The sequence below is a fragment of the Lathyrus oleraceus genome, chromosome 5 (genome assembly GCF_024323335.1).
Source record: "Lathyrus oleraceus cultivar Zhongwan6 chromosome 5, CAAS_Psat_ZW6_1.0, whole genome shotgun sequence".
Taxonomy (NCBI): Eukaryota; Viridiplantae; Streptophyta; class Magnoliopsida; order Fabales; family Fabaceae; genus Lathyrus; species Lathyrus oleraceus.
In genome coordinates, this window is record NC_066583.1 from 182,042,942 (window position 1) to 182,063,359 (window position 20,418).

The following is a 20,418-nucleotide window of genomic DNA, read 5'->3' on the forward strand; positions in this document are numbered from 1 at the left end:
CTTTTCAATATTATCGTGATGAGATTCGACTGTCTAATGAAGACGCGGGGAGATGGATAAATAACATCCCAGTAGAGCAGTGGACAAGAGCATTTGACGGTGGTTGTCGATGGGGCCACATGACAACAAACATTGTGGAATGCATGAACGGGGTTTTCAAAGGAATTCGAAACCTGCCCATAACCGCCTTGGTAAGATCAACCTATTATAGGTTGGCTTCTATGTTCGCAAGCAGAGGTGAAAGATGGAGTGCAGTGTTAATGTCCGGACAAGTATTCAGTGAATGTTGCATGAAGGTCATGAAAGAGGAGAGCATCAAAGCTACGACACACGCTGTAACAGTGTTTGACCGTCATAGACAAAATTTCAGCGTCCAGGAAACAATGGGCAACAGCGAGGGGAGACCAAATTTAGCCTACGCGGTTAAACTACACAGAAGTTGGTGCGATTGTGGAAAATTTCAGGCCTTCCGTATACCTTGCTCCCATGTCATTGCAGCATGCGCTTATACTCGTCAAGACGCTTACACCCATTTATCTGATGTGTACAAGGCCAACACCATCATGAATGTATATAGTAAAAGCTTTTCAGTACTACCAATGGAGGATTACTGGCCTCCATATGAAGGAGATATTGTTTGGCACAATGAAGAGATGCGTAGAAAGAAGAAAGGAAGGCCAAACAGCACACGTATAAGAACATAGATGGATTCCACAGATAAAATGATAAGATTATGTAGTATCTGTCGTCAACCAGGACACAACAAAAACAACTGTCCCAATCAAGGAGCATCATCTAGATCTTAAGCTTATTGTAACATGATATCTAGATCTTAAGCTATTTGTAACATTGTATCTAGATCTTATGCTTTTTATAACATTGTATTTCTGTAACAATCAATCATTATATATCATTAAGTTCTTGTTACAACGAGTTTCATAACCAACATCAGTACAAAACATCTGAAAACATAAATAATTCTAACTGATTACAACAATCAAATTAATATCGTCTCGACCGAACATCATTTCCCTAGCATCCTTATCAGTCTTCATTCGCACCCAACCAAAGATACTGTCAAGTCTCTCAATACTTCTGATTTTTTCCCCTTCTGGTATTTTCCTGTCTAACCATCGAACCAGCTCCCTCTTCAGTTGATCTAACGTGGTGATGTTCCAAAACAGCATCAGCAATTGAGGTTTGTCTCTCGCATAAATCACCTTACCGTATCGGCGACGAACACCAAACATGATAGTCAAATGATTATATGAATTGTGGAACAATAGGTCACACTACGCATCTATTTATAAGACAAAAAAGGCATTTTATGAGGGACTCGGCAATTGAGTTGGCGCCTCCTTTTAAAACATACACATAGGCGCCAATTGGATTGGCTAGGGCACCTACCCTAGGCTAGGGCACCTGCCCTAGCCAATCCATTTGGCGCCTCCATTCAAGTTTTAACAACAGTCGCCATATGAACAACTTTCATGTTCATCAAAAATCCATTTGAAACTTGGAAGCTCATCATTAATTTCAAAACATTATAGGTCATTTTGACATAAACCCTAATTTTGGGTCAAGTTCGCAGGGACCTAACTCACTCATTTTTTATTATTTTGAGGTGGGACCAAGTGCATTGGAAAATTTAAGATGTCTAGTTCAAATGTTATGTTGGACAAAAATTCATATTCCTAAAAGAAACACATGCAATAATACAAAACATTATCGGTCAGATAACAGTTGAAAAACTCAGAAGTTCAACTTCAACTACCCATAACTTTCTCAAACAAATTCCAAATGATACAAAATTTATATCCAAATTCATTGTCTTGAAAAGATCTACAACTTTCATGTTGGAAGTTTTTTCATTTGAGGCTTTTTTAAGGGAGGTGCCAATTGGATTGGCGCCCCCTCTTAAAAATTACACACAGGCGCCAATTGGATTGGCTAGGGCAGGTGCCCTAGCCAATCCAATTGGCGTCTCCTTGCAATTTTTAAGAGGGGGCGCCAATCCAATTGGCGCCTCCCTCTAAAAGTGGGGTATATTGGGATTTTTTTTGAAAACTGAGTTATTTTGGGAATTTCTTCGAAAATGTGGGTTAATTAGGTAAAAAATCCAAGAAGTTGACACAAATAAACTTTAAATAAAATCTATTTATATTTTAATTTTAATTTAAAAAAATTATAAAAAATTACGTGGTTTTATTTGAAAAGAAAAATAAATTCCACTGATTTTCTAAAATCGTTGATACGTCAATTTTACTGATTTAGTCGGTTTTGACCAATTCTCATTAATTTAGTAAATTATTTAATTTAATAATTAAATCAAACTGATGACTCTTTAATTTTCGATTCAACCGATTCAACCGATTCAATCTCCTTATTCTATTGGATTTTTAAAACATTAGAAAAAAAATAGTATCCGCGTTCTCCTCTAGTCTCCTCCTATAGGCCAAAAGAAAGAAGTAAAAAAGAAAGGTTTATGCAAGTAGTATTTTGAACACCAACCATTTCCGAAAGTAAGTAACTTGGACATCATCAACCACTGTAAAACCAAAAAAACGAAAACGGATAAAAGAAAGAAAGAAAAAAAGCGATAGAGGTGTTTCATCCCTTCCCGCAAACTCGATTCTCTTAATAAGACAACACAACACTCCCCTTCTTCAAGACACAATTCCGATTTCATTCATCATCCACACACACCACACCATCATCATATTCAACCTCAAACAAACACTTACCACGAATCTATGCTTTTTTTTCTGCCTAAAAATAATCCCAATTTATAACATAAAATCAAACACCCAACAATCACAAATCAAATCAACCTTGTTCCATTCCATCCATGGCTGCTGCTGCTGCGTTTCGATCGAAGCCTTCAAACTACAAAGATAAAGCAACCCTTATGTTATCTCAGTTAAGGTACTTCGCTTTCAACTACACTAACGTTGGTAATTCTCACTCTCCACCTCGCTCTCCGTTAATCAACACCCCTTATCACTTCACTTCCTTCAAACCCCTTTCCCTCCGCGGCGATTTCACTCACAACAATCCAACGGCTCGTAGTAACACCGCTCATTTCGATGACTCTACCACACCCAATCAAAACCCTAATCTCGTTCCTTATGATAGAACCGCGTATAGGGTTCTTGTTTCTTCATTTGGGGATCCTCCTGAAGTTTGGTCTGGCGCTGGAATTGTTGTTCGCCCGGGGAATTCCGGTTATGATGTGTCTGGTGGCGGTGGTGGTGGGGGTGGAGGTGGTGCTAGCTCCGGTGGTGACTCCGGGTCGGTGAATTCGAAAGATGGATGTTGGGGTGGGTCTAATTTGGGAGGTAGTTTCCCTACTCCGAAGGAAATTTGCAAGGGGCTTGATAAATTCGTAATTGGACAAGAGAGAGCTAAGAAGGTGTGTGTGGATTTTTTTTTCAATGCTTTTCTTTTCAGTGATTGATGATGGTTTTGTTAATGTTGTTACCTCAATTGGATTTGTAGGTGCTTTCTGTGGCAGTTTATAATCACTATAAGAGAATATTTCATGAAAAGTCCATGTGGTTGGTATATTACTTCAGCATGTTTTTATCCTTTCAATAATTTCATGCACATGTGATGCACACACTTTTTTACTTTTAGTTTAAACTCTTCAATTGTATTTAGGTAGACTGTTTTTTTTCTTCTTTTTGTGTTCTTACTATTTGGAATGTTAGGCCTGCAGGAGATTCAAGTAATGATGGTAAAGCCAATGTTGCTGTTGATGATGATGATGAAGAAGTTGAACTTGAGAAAAGTAATATCCTTTTGATGGGGCCGACGGGATCAGGTAAACTAGTTTTTACTTTCTCCACTCTCGAGTGTATTCCGTACTTACAGCTCTGTGTTGTCATGTTTCAGTGTTGTAAGATGTTAATGTGTGATGATTTTGTTTTTTGAATCACAAATTGTTCTGATGGATTTAGTTGACTGTCAGCGACCTGGTTTCATTTGGTTGCACTAGCAGTGTCATCGAATATCGGCCATGGCAGATATCGGTGGCGGTTTTGGGCTAGTCACAACGATAAATATGGGCTGATATTGCGGGTTTTCCGCCATAATCTGCTATGAGGGCACCACAAAGGGGCCGGTACGGCGGGACTTTGGCTCTCTGCCATGGACCGCCATCTGCCATCGACAATACTGTGCACTAGTATATCATTTAATTTTTATGCTGAGCGTTGGTTTTGAATCTTCTGTGAATTTGTTAATTTTTTTTGAAATAGATAGGGGAGTTAATCAAGTTTGGGGCTTTTGCTTTTTCCATCATCATTTCTTTGAAAAATTGTTGTTTCCTTGATTCTCGTGGCTACCAGTTTAACTTGCTTTTCTTTATGTTGTTTCAAGGACAGGGAAGACATTACTTGCTAAAACCTTGGCTAAGTTTGTAAATGTTCCCTTTGTTATTGCAGATGCAACTACACTCACTCAGGCAAGTTAGAAGACTTTATTCTTGCTTTTTGATTTATTTATCATATGTTGAAGTGAATAATAAAACATAAAATTGGAAAGGAAAGAGGAAAAAAATTGTTTGGACTTGGGAGTTTTTTCTTTTCATGTTGAAAGACTTGTAATATTCCACATAGGCTGTAATTTTCGAGGATAAAAAATAAGAAAAATGCGAATGTTGATGCCATCCCTATCCTCTGATCCCATATACTTCAAAAGTGTAGACAATTTATGCAAATTCTAATTGAAGCCAAATATAGATATGTATCGGAAACATTTCCTTGTCAAGCTAAGGTACCATAGGGAATTATTTCGATTCCTTTTCTCAATGATTGGAATTTATATGACAGTTATTCAGTATGTATTCTTGTATTTATATTATTTTCATCTTAATTTATATTATGTGAAAGCTATATGTTTTGTGTTAAAAGGTCCAACTCTAACATCACCTTTTGCAGGCTGGTTATGTTGGAGAAGATGTGGAGTCCATATTATACAAGCTCCTCATGGTAAATGCTTCGAAGAGTGACCAACTATGTTTATTTTTATACACTATAATAACGTGGGATTCTTAAATTCTTTAGACAACCCAAAAAGAATAATGATACTGTATCCGATCTTCGAGTTTCTTTTTGCTATTTCAACAACAAAAAAGTAAATTTATATGGAAAATTAGATTGGTATTTATTCCTTGCTTTTTAATGTTCTTAAGCCTTAACCAATATCCATGACCAATGGCTTTTCATATCTACTTATCTTCAGAACATTAACTGGGTTTAAAGGGTTTAATGTGTGATTCAACCTTGGGAAGAACATAAGGGCTTCAATTCTTATATTTTTATGGCTTGAGCATATTGAATGCCTACTTGTACTAATGCATGCTATTGCAAAATTTTCTTTGTTGTTGGGAATCATTTTCTTTTATATGCTCCCCGCATTTTTTTTTAAATGTGTTTTTTCCATGCTCTATCAATAGTAAAAAACAATTTGTTGGTGTTTCTTCCGTGAAATCATGGAACTAGCTGCTGTTTGATAAAAGAAACATAAATTAAACAACATAGGCATACCAAATGGTGGTCTGAATAAACAATGCGTACATTTATTTCAGGCTGCAGATTATAACGTGGCAGCTGCTCAGCAAGGCATTGTTTACATTGATGAAGTTGACAAGATTACCAAAAAGGTTCTCCATTATTATCTCTATTTTCCATTCCATCTATTATTTGTCCACTGTTCTAAATCACTTCTTGACATTTCAGTCTGAGAGCCTTAATATCAGTAGAGATGTCTCCGGTGAAGGTGTTCAGCAGGCATTACTGAAAATGCTTGAGGGAACGGTTAGTTCTTTTCATAATTACCAACACCAAAAAACTAGATAACTGGATTTTAAGTTTTATGAAACTGCTTCTAACATGACAATGAAACAAAAGTCTAAGATTGCTGAAGTGTGCCCGGTTACTATTTTTATTTTTATTTTTAGCAGAGTCCATTGTATGTTGACGTTGTTGCATTCTGTCCAATCCAGGTTGTCAATGTTCCTGAAAAGGGAGCTCGAAAGCATCCGAGAGGTGACAATATTCAGGTATGTGTACATTATTCTTTATGATTTACAGTTTTAGGTATTTATTTGCATGTAGCCTGTAGGGGTTATCAGATATATTCATGGAATTGATAAGTGGGCGCAGTCATGTTTCAATATTTAAGAATTTTGATTGTTTAAACCTTTAAAGTAAGCTTGACTGATCTCTTTTGTTTTTTTAAGTTTTATCCTCTTCTCTTTCAGTTTGTTTATACATATATATGCATTTGAACACTCTGGATTGGTTGAATTTCATATCTGGTATATTCTAGATCACAGAGCCGTCTGCAGTTTTCATTTTATTTATTATTGTGGTGCCATCTGTGTCTTTTCACAGATTGACACAAAGAATATACTTTTCATTTGCGGAGGAGCCTTCATTGACTTAGAGAAAACAATTTCAGACAGGTTGAACAAACCTGAAAATTTCATAGCATTAGTGTTGTAATATGGTATGTGCAGTGTTGATGTAACTAGTAAGTCTATTTTTCTCCTTTCAGGCGCCAAGACTCTTCTATTGGATTTGGAGCACCTGTACGTACAAAGATGAAAGCCGGAAGTATCACCGAGGCGGCTGTTGCATCATCCTTATTAGGAACTGTAAGTTTCATGTGACCAATCTTGTAAGCATACTGGCTTTTAGTACTAACCAACTAATTTGAAGTTGAATCTATACATCATTGAAAATTTTGACAGGTTGAAAGCAGTGATCTTATTGCATATGGTTTAATACCTGAATTTGTTGGACGGTTTCCTATTCTTGTCAGTCTGTCAGCTTTAACTGAAAATCAACTCATTCAGGTCGGCTTTATATGTGTAACTGTTGAACTTGGTCACTCAATTTTTTTACCTGTTATGCTTTTCTCATTTGACTGTGCTCACAATTGAATGAAGTAGTGGATTGAGTATTTTTTTATTGATAGTAAAATTGAATTGGTTGGTGAGGAAGTTGATGGGACTAGGATTCTCAGTTAGCAAAAGTATTCAAATTTGGTGTTGTTTTTAGTTTTTTTGTCTTTCCCTTCTTCAGTCAGTTAAAGTGTTCTGTTTACTCAATTATGTCCTTAAAAGTGCTTAGATTTTGAACTTTACAAGTCACTTTTCTTGTTACCTGATATCAATAATTTGTATAGGTCCTCACGGAACCAAAGAGTGCTCTAGAGAAGCAATACAAGAAGACGTTCAAAATTAATGGAGTAAGTTTCCGTGAAGCTCCTAATTCATTGTATATGACAAGTTTTCTCTCCAATACCAAACCGGTATCTAACTCTGAACTTTTACATCCGCTCAAGCACATGAAGCTACAATGCAACCTAGCATTCTATCTTGACCCTTAAGCTTAATACATTAGGTCTATGGGTCTTTTCACTTATAACTACATTTATTCCTGTTTATTTATGGTAGTTTTAATGATTGAGGATTAACCAAATAAAAAGAATTAGTGGAATTGGTTGCTCATTTAGATTGTGAATTGATGGCATAGGCTTTATTGGGACCGAAATGGCTGTTCTGACAACAGTTTGTTGTATACATCCTTTTCAGGTGAAACTACACTTCACGGAAAGCGCTCGCAAATCAATTGCAAAAAAAGCAATGTCTAAAAATACCGGTGCTCGGGGCCTACGGGCAATAATAGAGAATGTTTTGGCAGATGCCATGTATGAGGTATGCTTTTTTTAATTTTCTTGAGATGAATAATTTGTTCAGTGTGACACAATAATAGAGTGAAGGTGCTGCCTCTGATATCAGAGAGGGTGCTCATTATCAAAGACAGCTAAACATAATAACACAGCCACACCTCAATATCTATCTCATGGTTGATTAAAATGTCCCGAGTGTAGCTGAAGTTAGGTTAAACAAAAATGATTTGCTTGATTGGATCAAATTTTGTGCAGATTCCCGATGTCAGAACAGGTGACAATGTTATAGATGGTGTTGTTGTCGATGAAGACTCTGTTGGACTTGGAAGTGAGGGCTTTATGAAAGGTGCTAAAATTCTTTATGGTAGGGGTGCATTGGATCGTTATCTTTCCGGGGAGAAGAACGATTCAGAGGTGTGTATAACATGAATCTTGTCTCTTTGCTGTTATCAAATTAAAATCCTAATCATATTTGTTTTCTGTATTATAGACAGTGGAGATTTCTGGCGGAGATCAAGAAGCAGAAACAGAACTTCCTTCCATTGTTGCCAGCATGTAATCAAATCCTTTGCTGGTATTCGTTGTAGTTTATCTTTGTACATAATAACTAGTTGATACATTTAATAAAACAATATAAAGGGTAAGTAGATTCAGATTGCCCTATGTGGATTGGGTCGAAATCAATGTACTATAAGAGTAGTTTCAAGAGTGGCCTCCAGAGGTTAGTTTCACAAAAGCACAAATCACAGTGAGAATACCTTATTCATTGATGTAGTTTTGGGGCAACACTGGTGGAAGGGACTAAATGTATATCACTTTATAAGATTCCTGTTCTTTATTTTGTTATAAACTCTTGGGCCATTTGACTTAACTTATATCGAGTAAAGAGCAAATCCTATAGGTTCAATAAACCATTTTGTTTTTTTGGACTAGACAAAACATGCTGACAATTTCAAGTTCTTCTATTCAACATTCATTCATATAAGAATAAAGTAGGTTGCCATCCCCATCAATGCAGCGATTTCATGACAATCAGTTATTATTTTTAAGAAAGCAATATGAGTTGCTTCAGACAGAGAATCAAGGCGTTTGAATTATTTTATTACTAAAGTGGGAGGAATCCCTAATCAACAAGTTTAAGAGAAAGTTATGAGATCATTACCTTCCAACTTTGACTATATTATAGGTGCAAATAAAAAACCCAAAGATACTGCAACCATGACTGAAAAATTCAAGAAATGTGAGAAAGGTAAGCATTGATCAACTAATTCAAAAAGGATTTATGGTGATATTGTAAGATAGTCAAATAAAGATAGTTGGTTCAAATCGTAAGTTGATCTTAAAGGCTTCTATATCAAAGAGTTGGACCTTTTAAATCAACATGAATGTTGTTGATATTAAGTGTTATAAATCAGTAGAATCAAAAGGATAATGAACAACTGCGGAATTTTAATATTTTCTAAGAAATAGTATGCCAATATGTGGATGTTTTTGCTAGTTTGAAGTACTATGGAATTTTAATCTTTTCTAAAAAATAGTATGCCTATATATGGATGTTCTTTTTTTTTGCTAGAGTGTGATGCAATGACTTGATTCTCATTACAATGGAAATGTTGCCTCAATACAAAAGAGACTTGTTACTTGCAAAACAACTAACTCTTCAAAATGCCTTGATATATGCTTCAATACAAAAGAGACTTGTTACTTGCAAAAACAAGTATCTCTTCAAAGAATGCTAATTAACTTGTGATTTGCAATACAAGTCACATATCAAAATCTAACAAACTCAACAAAGCTTAACAATCACTCTTCTAATATGAAGTTACCCAGAATTGAGATTAAATAAACAAGCAAACAATTACAAAACAACTAATTAATCTTTTCTAATTTACATACACTCAACTTTAATCTTAAAGTACAAAATGAATCTAGCTTAAAAGGCTTTGTCATAATATCAATAATTTGATCTTCTGAGTTGCAATGAAATAGTTCTATCACCCCATCTCTTGTGAGGTCCCTTGGGATTCTTTGAAAGTGTTACGGTAGAACTACACTATTATTGTTCCATGCTGCTGAGCTTGTCCTAGTTAATGAATTATTTTCTTGAGCCAAATGTCTTGGCAAGCACGTGATGTTATTGTCACAAACCCTACTCTTGTGGTGGATAGTGTAACTACAGGTTGCTTCTTTGATGACCATGAAATAGATCTTGAGCCAAACATAAACACATAGTCAAATGTGATTTTCTGTCATCAGTGCCTCCTGTATAAGTGATAATTCTATCACCAATGTGCTTCACAAAGTATGTTTATGAGAACATTTTTTAAACCTTTCTTGACAGAAGTAGGATTCAATTTTACTATAAGAAAGCCTTGGTGCTTGCCTAAGATCATAATGAGTTTTTCACAATTTATAGACCTTATCTTTTCCTGCTTTCTCGTTGCACATTGTCTTGCAAATCCATTTCACACCAATATTGTTGGCTCCTGGTGCTACGTTGGTTAACTCTCATGTATCATTCTTCTCAATTAATTGTATTTCTTGATCCATTGTCTTTCTCCATATTTCATGTTTGACTGCTTCATCATAAGTGATAAGATCATCACTACTGCAAAACACAACCAAGTTGTGTAATTTCTCTTCTTAATTTTCTAGGTCAGTTACACGGTCATTTGTAGGGGTGTTCAAAACCAAACCAATCTAATAGAAAACCGCAAACCAAACCAAATCGAAACCGCAAAAAAACGCATTTGGTTCAGATGTGTTTGGATATTTTTTTACTAAACCACACGGTTTGGTTTGGTTTGCGGTTTGTATTTTGCAAACCGAACTAAGCCAAACCAAACCGCATTATGTTACAATCAAAATTTAACTTATCACGCATCCAATCTAAAACTCAAACTTATTGTGCCTTAACCTTACAATTACGCACGGTTTTATCTTACTCACACTTACGGTTTCAGTTTCAACCTTCTGAAATTTCTTCCAGTAGTATCACGCATTTTTATCATTTTCTTTGTCGTGTATGTATCGCCTCTTTTACTCTAATCTCTACCCTCCGATGCTATTTCTTTTTCATCTTCTCATTTTTATGTTAGTACTTTCTCTTTCAATTATGTTTTTATCACACTTTTCTTCTCTAATGTTGCATCTATTCGATTCTTTCTTCTTCTTCTCTCATCTATTTTTTATGTTTTATATAATGTCTTTAATATCATTTTATGCTACTATTTTATGTTTCTTATTCCACTTTTATATGGTATGATTTTTGTATATTGAATGAGAAGATTTTTTCTAAATATGATGAATTATGATGTTATTTGGTAATGTATATATGACTAAACACAAAGTTATGTTGTTCTCTATAGGTGTATGTATGACTCAATAAAAATCTGGTAAAAAACTGAATCAAACCAACCCAAACCGCATTGGTTTGGTTTGATTTCTAAACGTCAACCAAACCAAACCGAACCGCATGCTTTTTTCTCTTGCGGTTCGGATGAGTTTTAACGTCAAAACCGCCCAAACCGCACCGGGAACACCCCTAGTCATCTGTGAATGCTATGAAATAAATCCAAGTCTTTATACTAAATTCATCTGCGAATGCTATGAAATACCTACTTCCACCATTTGGCCCAAGTTTGATAGGCCCACACACATTTGAGTGAATAAGTTCAAGCTTTATCTTAACTCTTCATGATGCTTTCTTGGGAATGAATTCTCTATGTTGTTTTCTCATCATGCAATATGTTCAGGTTTCCTCCATTTCTTTCAACTTTGGTATTCCTTTGTAACACCTTCTCAACAACCGCGGCCTGCTCAAATCTTTCACCATGATCAGACATCTTATTTGTATTGGCCAAAGTTCTTGCGAAGAAGTCATTGACAAATTCAAGGTCATTCATGGCAAGAATATCAATTTTTGTGTGCAAAACATGCAACTGAGCATGTTTGAACTTATAGAGCCCTCATACTTTTTTCGCATGGAGTCCTAAATGTTGTATTACAAACAAGAATCGTCTCAAGAATGATGTGATCACTTGCTTGAAACACATAATTCTTAACTTTGATATCATTGAGCTCACTTTCCTCTGCAAGCTTGCGTTATTCTAGTGTAGCATCCGCGAGAGCAATTGCCACGCCATGTTCAATTAGCCCCAATATTCTTTAGAACAAAGGAGATTTTCCATTAACATAAACCAATGATCATGGAACCCATCATATTTGAGAATTTCACGGATCACAAACTTGGAAGAATCCGTCATGAATCTCGCCCATAATCAAAGATCTACGTTTTTTTTATTTTTCACTGCACACAGGACCCGGGATTGGACCAGATACCACTTGTTAGAATGTGATGCAATAACTTGGTTCTAAGTACAATGGAAATGCCTTAATATAAACTTCAATGCAAGAGAGATTTGTTACTATTTACTTGCAAAGCAAGTAACTCTTCAAATAATGCCAACTAACTTGTAACTTGTAATACAAGTCACATATCAAAGTCTAACTAACTCAACAAAGCCTAACAATTTTGCTGATAATTAGTTGTAACAAAGAAGAGATTGAAGAATTCACGAGATTGATGGGATATGAATTCTAAATGACTTATATAAGAGTATTGACATAGTTTCTATGAATATAATTTGTGAAAAGTTGATGCTATAGAAAGTAAATGGCTGAACAGAAAGACAATGATAGAAAAATATAACTCTCTTTCATGGTGATTATTGAGATGGAGCTTCACCCTATGATTACAGCATTCCATCGACCCGAATAAGATATCTTGCCTGACTTTTATTTGGACAATTTCTCACGGTTTGTATTTATTGTTACCAATAGCAGTTTGTTACCTTTGAGTGTTGAAATTATTTTCTTTTATTAATATTTCATTTTCAGCCAAAATTTAAAGCAAATTTCTTTTACTTATGTTGTTAATTAAATTATTTATCTAATTTGTACCAAAAAAATATTATTTATCTAATAAATTAATATGTAGATATTTTTCACAGCTTAGTAACTTTTTATGAAGATTTATTTATTATTTCTATATTTTGGATATTGCAACATTAAAACTGGAAAGGATCACGATAACATATAAATATGTTTGAACAAGAGAATGTTTTGAGATAACATAGTTTTTAAGAAATTTAAATATAAAATTGATTGTTTTAATGAAAATTTTGAAGTCATCTTTAAAGAATAATTTGTAAGATAATAGAATTTAAGAATAATTTCTGAAACATTTCTAAAAAATTAATGACATCTTTAAATTTTTTTATTTATTCTATTCCGTTAAATTGATTCTTATTAATATTTTAAATTTTATAAATCGGTCTTTATATTTTTCAAAATTTACAAATTAATTCTAACAAAAAGAAGAGGAAATTGATCACTAAATTATTTTATAAATAATAGAAGTATTCCTTTATTCTTTTAATTGCAAATTAGTCTTTGATTTTTAAATTAAAATTTATCTAAATTTTTTAAAATTTATAAAAAAAGACCAACAATTTAATTGTCTTTTACTATTAATCTATTCATACAATTATCATCTAAAGGATTGTGATCAACTCAACAAAACCTCTTTCAAAAGGTTATCAATATTATCATCCAAACAAATTGATTGCACGATCAATGAATTTAACAGTTTGTAAACATAAAATAAAAGAGATATAGAGGGGGAGAGAATACAAATAGATTTGCTTAGGTAGTTCCCCAATCAACCTTACTATGGGTACGTCTTCCCTCAATTCAAATTCGAATTGAGATAATGAAATTAACCTTACTTTGGAAAAGTATGTATACAAGAGAGATGTAGCAATCCAACCCTACAAACCCTAAGTTTGATGTTGATTCTGACACCTTATCTTCCCTTGATCAAAACTTGATCAAGTAACTCTACAATTCCGATTTGATTCACCGTCTCATGCTACTTCTTTGCAAGAAACCCCTTGTTCTTCAAAGCTTTCACTCGATCAAATCCAAACCGCGAATTGTTGTAACCCAAGATTTACCAATATGATCCACCGTCCCACACTACTCATTTGCAAGAAACTCCCATTTTTCAAAGCCTTCACTCGGTCGAATCCAAATTGCATAATCTTGTCCAAAACCTTTAAATCCGAATTTGATCTTGAAGGAAAATCCCACATTGGTTTTCTTATTTGAAACCCTCAAAGATCTCAATCCAATTTACAATTCAATCAACCAAAATTGGATGTTATCAACCCTAATTCTAGATGACACCCAAATAAAGAATGATTATGTGTAGTTTGTTTGTGTGTATGCATAGAATGAGGTTGAAGATGATGAGAACTCCTTGAAATCCCGGTTTTGTGTAGGTTTACTCTAGAACTTGACTAAAAATGATGCATGTATGAAGTATATATATACATGCATGTTTTGAGGCAAAAGGAATGTAAAAGATTTGAAAAATTTATGAAATTTTGGAAAAATACGTTGCATGTGTCGACCTATGTAAGTCATGTGCCAACTTGTTCGATGCATGTGTTGACCTGTATAGGTCTTGCGTCGACCTGTATTGGTCATGTGCCGACATGTAGAGGCGACACATTAAACATAAGCTACAAGCTTTAAAAATGGAGTACATGAGCCGACCTGAAAATCAGATGTGTCGACCTGTATAGGCCATGCGTCGACGTATGTAGTCAGCACATGCTACAAGACTTAAAAATGACTTACATGTGTCGACCAATGCAGTTAGTACATGCTACATGCTTTAAAAATAACTTACATGTGTCGACCTGTAGCACATATGTGTCGATACAAAGATTGTTTTTCCCATAAAAAACTTGTTTTTAATGCATGGCACCTTTTCTAAATCCTTTCAAAATAATTTTATGCTTCCTAATACTAAGATGCATATTAAGATTCTAAGGATACCGTTCAATATAAACGCTAAAGTATCCTAGTTTTGACGTCATAAAAAACATCTAAGTGGAAGTTGCACTCATGGACGCTTGTCTAGCTGAGTATAAGGAAGACAATTAGTCTCAGGGCACTGAACCGAGATGCATTTTTTTAAAGATGTGCCTTTGATTGATATCACTATGAATCAACTCCACGCCTATTGGCTTGCAGGTGTAAATGAAATAAGAAGGGGTGAAGATGGTTGGTCTAAGGAAGGTCTGAATTTTAAAGCTGCTAATGAATGGCAAGGACCTTGGAGTTATCAATTTACCAAAAATGAAACTTTGGTATGCAGATCCTGGATGTCATACACGATGTCACGACACCAGGGTCATCATATTCTCACACCATAAATAATATCGAGATTTAAGTAAGTAGCACTTAAGTAAATAACTCAAATAGTTGTTAACCCAGTTCGGTGCAACGTCAGCTACATCTAGGGGCTACCAAGCCAGGAAGGAAATCAGCTATCACAGAATTAGTTCAAAGTTCTAAACAACCTCAGGTTTTACAAACTTCTCACCTAATCTCTACCCGTGGAAGTCTCCATCTAAGAATCTCTAAAATATGAGACCCCTCTCACTTCTCTTCGATCACACAACATTGACAAAAATTTATATCAAAAACAAAATCCACTCTTGCTTAAAAGCTCATGAGGGATTGACAATTACAACTCAATAAAACCAAGTCCAATTCAAGTATCGAAGAGATACTCGAATGGCTCACAAAAAGCAAAGACAATTAAACACTAACACAAACAATATTTAGCGTTGCTTCGATGCCTTCTTAGGTTTAGAAAAGATCTATAAATAGAATTAGAAAGACATGGGCTTCGAGCTTGATTGACAGCAGATTAAATGACTCTATACAATCTTCTGCATATTTGATTCCAATCATATCCGATGTTTCGTAAAATGTTTTGACATCTTTACTTCGAAAGTAAGGCAAAACAAAATAGTCTTTTGCTTTTAGAAAATGCGTTTCTTGACCCATACATCTCGTGAAATAAATCTTCAGAGGATCTTTAGATATCTCACAAATAGAAAGAAATCTTTCAAGAAACTGAAACCTGGCACATTCCAATGTTTAACCAACATGCCAGGACATCTTGTCCAACATCTTGCTTGAATACTTGTTTTTCCAAAATGCATCCAATCACTACACACCAAAACTAACAATCTCCCCCTTTGGAAAAATTTGGCTAAAACAACCATTGCATAGACCAACTAGAAATAGGATAAAGATCACATCAATAAAACCAACACGCAAGCACACAAAAAACATGATCTTTTACAAACCAAAAACAACAGAGGCAGGCGCAGCATAAAAGAACATAGCCTCACATCAGAGAGATATAAACTCTCACACGAAGAACCTGCTTAAGAGAAAAATAAATTCTCTTAGTCGGGATGTCAAGACATTTGATCTGACTTTATTAAAACATGAAGTCCATACGAAACAAGCCTATCACCATAGGCTCGAAAAGAAAATGCTCCCCCTGAGTAGAAGAACAGGGGAAAAAGCTACTACCCTTCCATAAGTACTCCCCCTCAAGGGGCAAGAGTCATGGTAGGGCTATCAATCTATCATAAAATTACTTCCTCTTTTTATCCAAAAAGTTGACAAACACAAACAAGCTTTAGATGTAGGAGAGTAATCAAAAGTTAAGTTACAGACCAAGAGCACTTTAAGGTGCATAAATATTCAGGGCATAACCCACCAAAAAAACAAGTAGAAGCACAAACAAAACATAGAAGAACCAAAATACTTAAGTCCTCATCACTGTTGGTTGTCTCTTCATCAACACTTACATCAGTATCTTCTTCACTAGTAACTTCTTTATCTGCATCATCACCTTTCAGATTTCCTTCTTCTTCAGACAAGACCTTTATCAGGATCTCAAGCCTGCTCTTCCTCCCAGTATAAACTTTGATAGTTTCATCCAAGGTTTTGTAGGTATCTTTTAGGCCAATGATGCGTTGTTAAACTTGGTGTTCGCAAGTGTACGAACGTGTCAGAGTAATATAAAAGATTATCGAACCACAGAGACCAAGTGTCAATCTATCGTTATCTGTTGTTATGGTGTTTATCAAAGGCAGTCAAAATAGGTGTTTTTGTAGTGTGCAATGAAAAGTAAAGTATTGAAAATAGAATATAATTTATAAAGACAGGTTCGAATGTAATTCACGTAATCAGTTGATAATCCAAGTACTTGCTAATAGAACTACTTACGGGCAATGTTTCCTACTTTGAAAAGAACTAATTTAACAGGAACTGTCGCTTTCGCATATTCAGAACCGAGTTGTACTCCCTAATCAAACCCTCTTATTGTCACTTATAAAAAGGCGCGCATTGCGTTAGAGTAGTAAACCTATTTTTAAGAAATATAGTATCTTAACTAAGTTGAAAAGTATTATAACCTGGATTTCTTAACCAAAAGAGGTTCTTACGAACCAGACTCTAAACTTATAAACGCGTCCGAAAATAGTTTTAAAATCTCTTTTCTCCTTGATGTTAAAAACTCCTAATGAACTAGACAAAGCGCTTTCGCTGTTTTTGAAATAGTTAAAAACAATTAAGTTTATAAAGACGTTGGACGACTTTCGATCTTACCCAACGGAATTGAAGTGCGGGAAAACTTAAGTTGAAAGTTAAAATAACCCTTAAGTGTTTCTACGAACAATTGTACGGATTATCGGTTTAATTACGATCCTTATATTTTAACCTTTTAGATTTAGTTAGACATGGTAAAGTAAAAGTGCATTAAAGTAAATAAAAGTAGTGCGAGTGCGAGAATTAAATAATTTAAAGCGAGTGCGAGGAAATAAATAATTTAAAGCGAGTGCGAGGAAATAAATAAAGTAAAGGCGAGTGTGGGAAATAAACAAAGTAAAGGCGAGTGCAGGAAATAAATAAAGTAAAGGCGAGTGCGGGAAATAAATAAAGTAAAGGCGAGTGCGGGAAATAAATAAAGTAAAGGCGAGTGCGGGAAATAAATAAAGTAAAGGCAAGTAATGAAAACCTGCTCCAATCGGAGGGCTGAGTAAATTGCAATGCGGAAAAGAAAATGGCGGCAGGATTAACTTCCTTCCAAAGTGCTCCAAACTCGATTACAGACTCTATCACAGACTTGATGACACAATTGTGGTAACACTCCAATGCGAAGCGACTACCACTATAAAATACTGAATATATGCCTAAGTGAAACAAATTTGCTTCTGAGTTTGCCTCTGTTCTAAGTTTGGATGGTTATAAAACTGAATTCGCGTTTCTATTTATAGGAAAATAAAAAAGGTGGAATTGACTTGGATGCCCTTCAACTTAAAAATAGAGGAAACCGTTTCCTTCTTGTGGCGCCCGCCACAAGGCTATGGCGCCCGCCACAAGCACAAAGTGGGGCGCCTTAGTGGATGAAGTGGGGAAACGTGGGAGTTGAGGAAGTTGGACTTGGACACGTCATGGCTTGGTCTGTGGCGCCCGCCATGGGGTAAGCCATAAGCACAAAATGCTGAATTTTAGGGTTTTTAGCCCTTTTTCACTCCTTTTCTCGATCGGGGCTCCGATTAAAGTAAAAACCTGAAAACAAAGGAAAACACAGTAATAACACAACAAAATGACAATAAAATAACTAGAATGCATGTGAAATCGGAGTCGAAAATACGTAAATTTTAGTGTGATCAAACTCTCCCACACTTAAACCTTTGCTTGTCCTCAAGCAAAACATTGAAAAGCTCATAAAAGAAAGACTGGTGCAAACGAGTGCTTCAGGTGAAAATTCTAAGTTCAAGTCGGGATGCAGTGATAGGTACTAACTGAGTGGACTAAGGGTATCATGATGACACTAATCCGCAAGTACGGACATAAACTTCATTCCTATATTAACCAACCCATATTATCCCACAACACCTAGGCCTGCCTCTTCATCTTCTTTTATGTCCTTTTCGTTCGGCGCAATCACATTAAGCCCGTTATCCGTACATGCTTCATAGTAGAGTGGCCTGTTAGTGATTATGATCTGAGCATGGGTTTCCTGGCACATAAATATGTGTAAACCCTTTTATTGAACCCAACTGTAGTTGTGGGGGATCGGATCGTAATCCGCCCTACCGAGTTCAGTGCCAGATACCTCTGAACCAACCAACAGTGGGTGAGTTTCTTTCTTTTTCTTTTTCTTTTTCTAGCAATTTTTTTTACAATCCTTTGGTTTAAATGACTTTGTGAGGGTCACCTATACCTGAGTTGCCTTTTTGCTTTCTTTTATTTTTTTGTTTTTCTGGATCATTCACTTATTTGCATCGGTCCCCTACGTAGAGGATGCGTAGGCCGGAGCTGATTGCTGAGATAAACTACTAAGGACTTATACCGAAATGATGATTAAGGCCATGGAACATGTCTTAAAAACCTGAAAACTTTCGGAATAACACTATTTTCTTTTGCAAAAAAATTTTGGTGGGGCTAAAGGTATGGGGAGACTAGATTGTACTAAAGATTTACTGTATTCGGTGACTCGTCAGACTCATGCATTATACTAAAAAGGAAATTAAACAACTAAGAGGGAAATTAAACAACTAAAAGGAAATAAATAATCTAAAAACAACAAATAAAACCGAAGATAAAAGGAAAACGATAAATGCTCCTCCGACACTTAAGTCGAACATTGTCCCCAATGTTTTGAAATAAGATAAGGAAGGGTTACCTGACAACCCTATTGCTGACCACTAGTGCCCTCGCCATCCTGAGGTGGACGACGGGATCGGGAATGACGACGGTCTCTCTGATCCATCCTCGCCTGCAGGGCATCCTGAGCGGTCCTCACGTCTCGAAGGTGACCTAGAATGGTGCCCTGAGTGTTTTCTATGAGAGCATAGTGTTGCTGGTGGTAGTGTTGTTGACGGGCTTGTGTATTTGTTATCGCAAGCATAGACTGTAGAACAGTCTCGTAGGACCTGTCTGTCCTCCGCTGCGAATCTTGCATAAAGCTCATGTTGTCCGCCATTTGTTGCTGGATGGTAGAGAGTAGGTCATCGCGCCTCTGCTCTCTAGCCATGTGGTCTCGCCACATCTCCTTTGTAATATAGAAGCCAGGAGTGGTACATGCAGAAGAAGAAGATGGTGCAGTGTGTGGTGGTGGAGGATGATGGGGGGACACATGTGGTACGGGAGATCTCTCTCTCCGATCATATTCATCATCAGTGTCTGGTCCCGCCTCATCAGGAATGTTAGGAGGAAGAGGACCCAAAACAGGTGGAGCATCTAAATCGTAGGTCCAATTCCTCTCGTCACGTATATCGGTACGTCTAGTGCAAGGTAGAATAACAGATGGGAGGGCTACCCCATGAACCATAAGTGTATAACCTCCTTCTCTCCTTGAGCGACACAATTTCATGTCTCTCAGAAATTTTAAGTTAATTGTGCGAGGAGGTAAGGGGTTTAGGGTAGCCATCTCATTGTTCAGGTTAAGTGCCCGAGCAATAGACGTAATCAATCCACCAAAAGAAATCGGTCCCACCTTATTCAGAGTTAAAATCATATGGGCGAGCATAAACGGAACCGAATTAATTCTCCTATTTGTGAGACTTCCTTGCAAATATAGAAGCTCTTTAGCGTTAACCTTATTTGGATTCTCCCGGCCAAAAATAATGCATGCCAACAGATATCTAAAAACTCTGATGGCCGGGTTATGGATAGTTGAGGCAAGAACTCCTTCAAAAGAGTTTATGGAAACGTTTGATAAACGCTCCCAGAAGGAAAATACCTCAACAGACCATTCAGAATCCAAAGGGG

At 36.0% G+C, this 20,418-nt stretch overlaps 1 protein-coding gene across 1 annotated transcript; it reads left to right on the forward strand.

Moving 5' to 3' along the window:
- The first annotated feature begins 2,490 nt into the window (after positions 1-2,490).
- LOC127081959 (CLP protease regulatory subunit CLPX1, mitochondrial) lies at positions 2,491-8,572 on the forward strand. Its single transcript, XM_051022187.1, has 15 exons — positions 2,491-3,412; positions 3,499-3,557; positions 3,711-3,823; positions 4,386-4,465; positions 4,941-4,991; positions 5,591-5,665; positions 5,742-5,819; positions 6,008-6,064; positions 6,399-6,469; positions 6,562-6,661; positions 6,758-6,862; positions 7,195-7,257; positions 7,604-7,726; positions 7,957-8,115; positions 8,192-8,572. The coding sequence occupies exons 1-15, from the start codon at positions 2,849-2,851 to the stop codon at positions 8,258-8,260; spliced, it is 1,767 nt and encodes a 588-aa protein (XP_050878144.1). The 5' UTR covers positions 2,491-2,848; the 3' UTR covers positions 8,261-8,572.
- Positions 8,573-20,418: the final 11,846 nt, after the last annotated feature.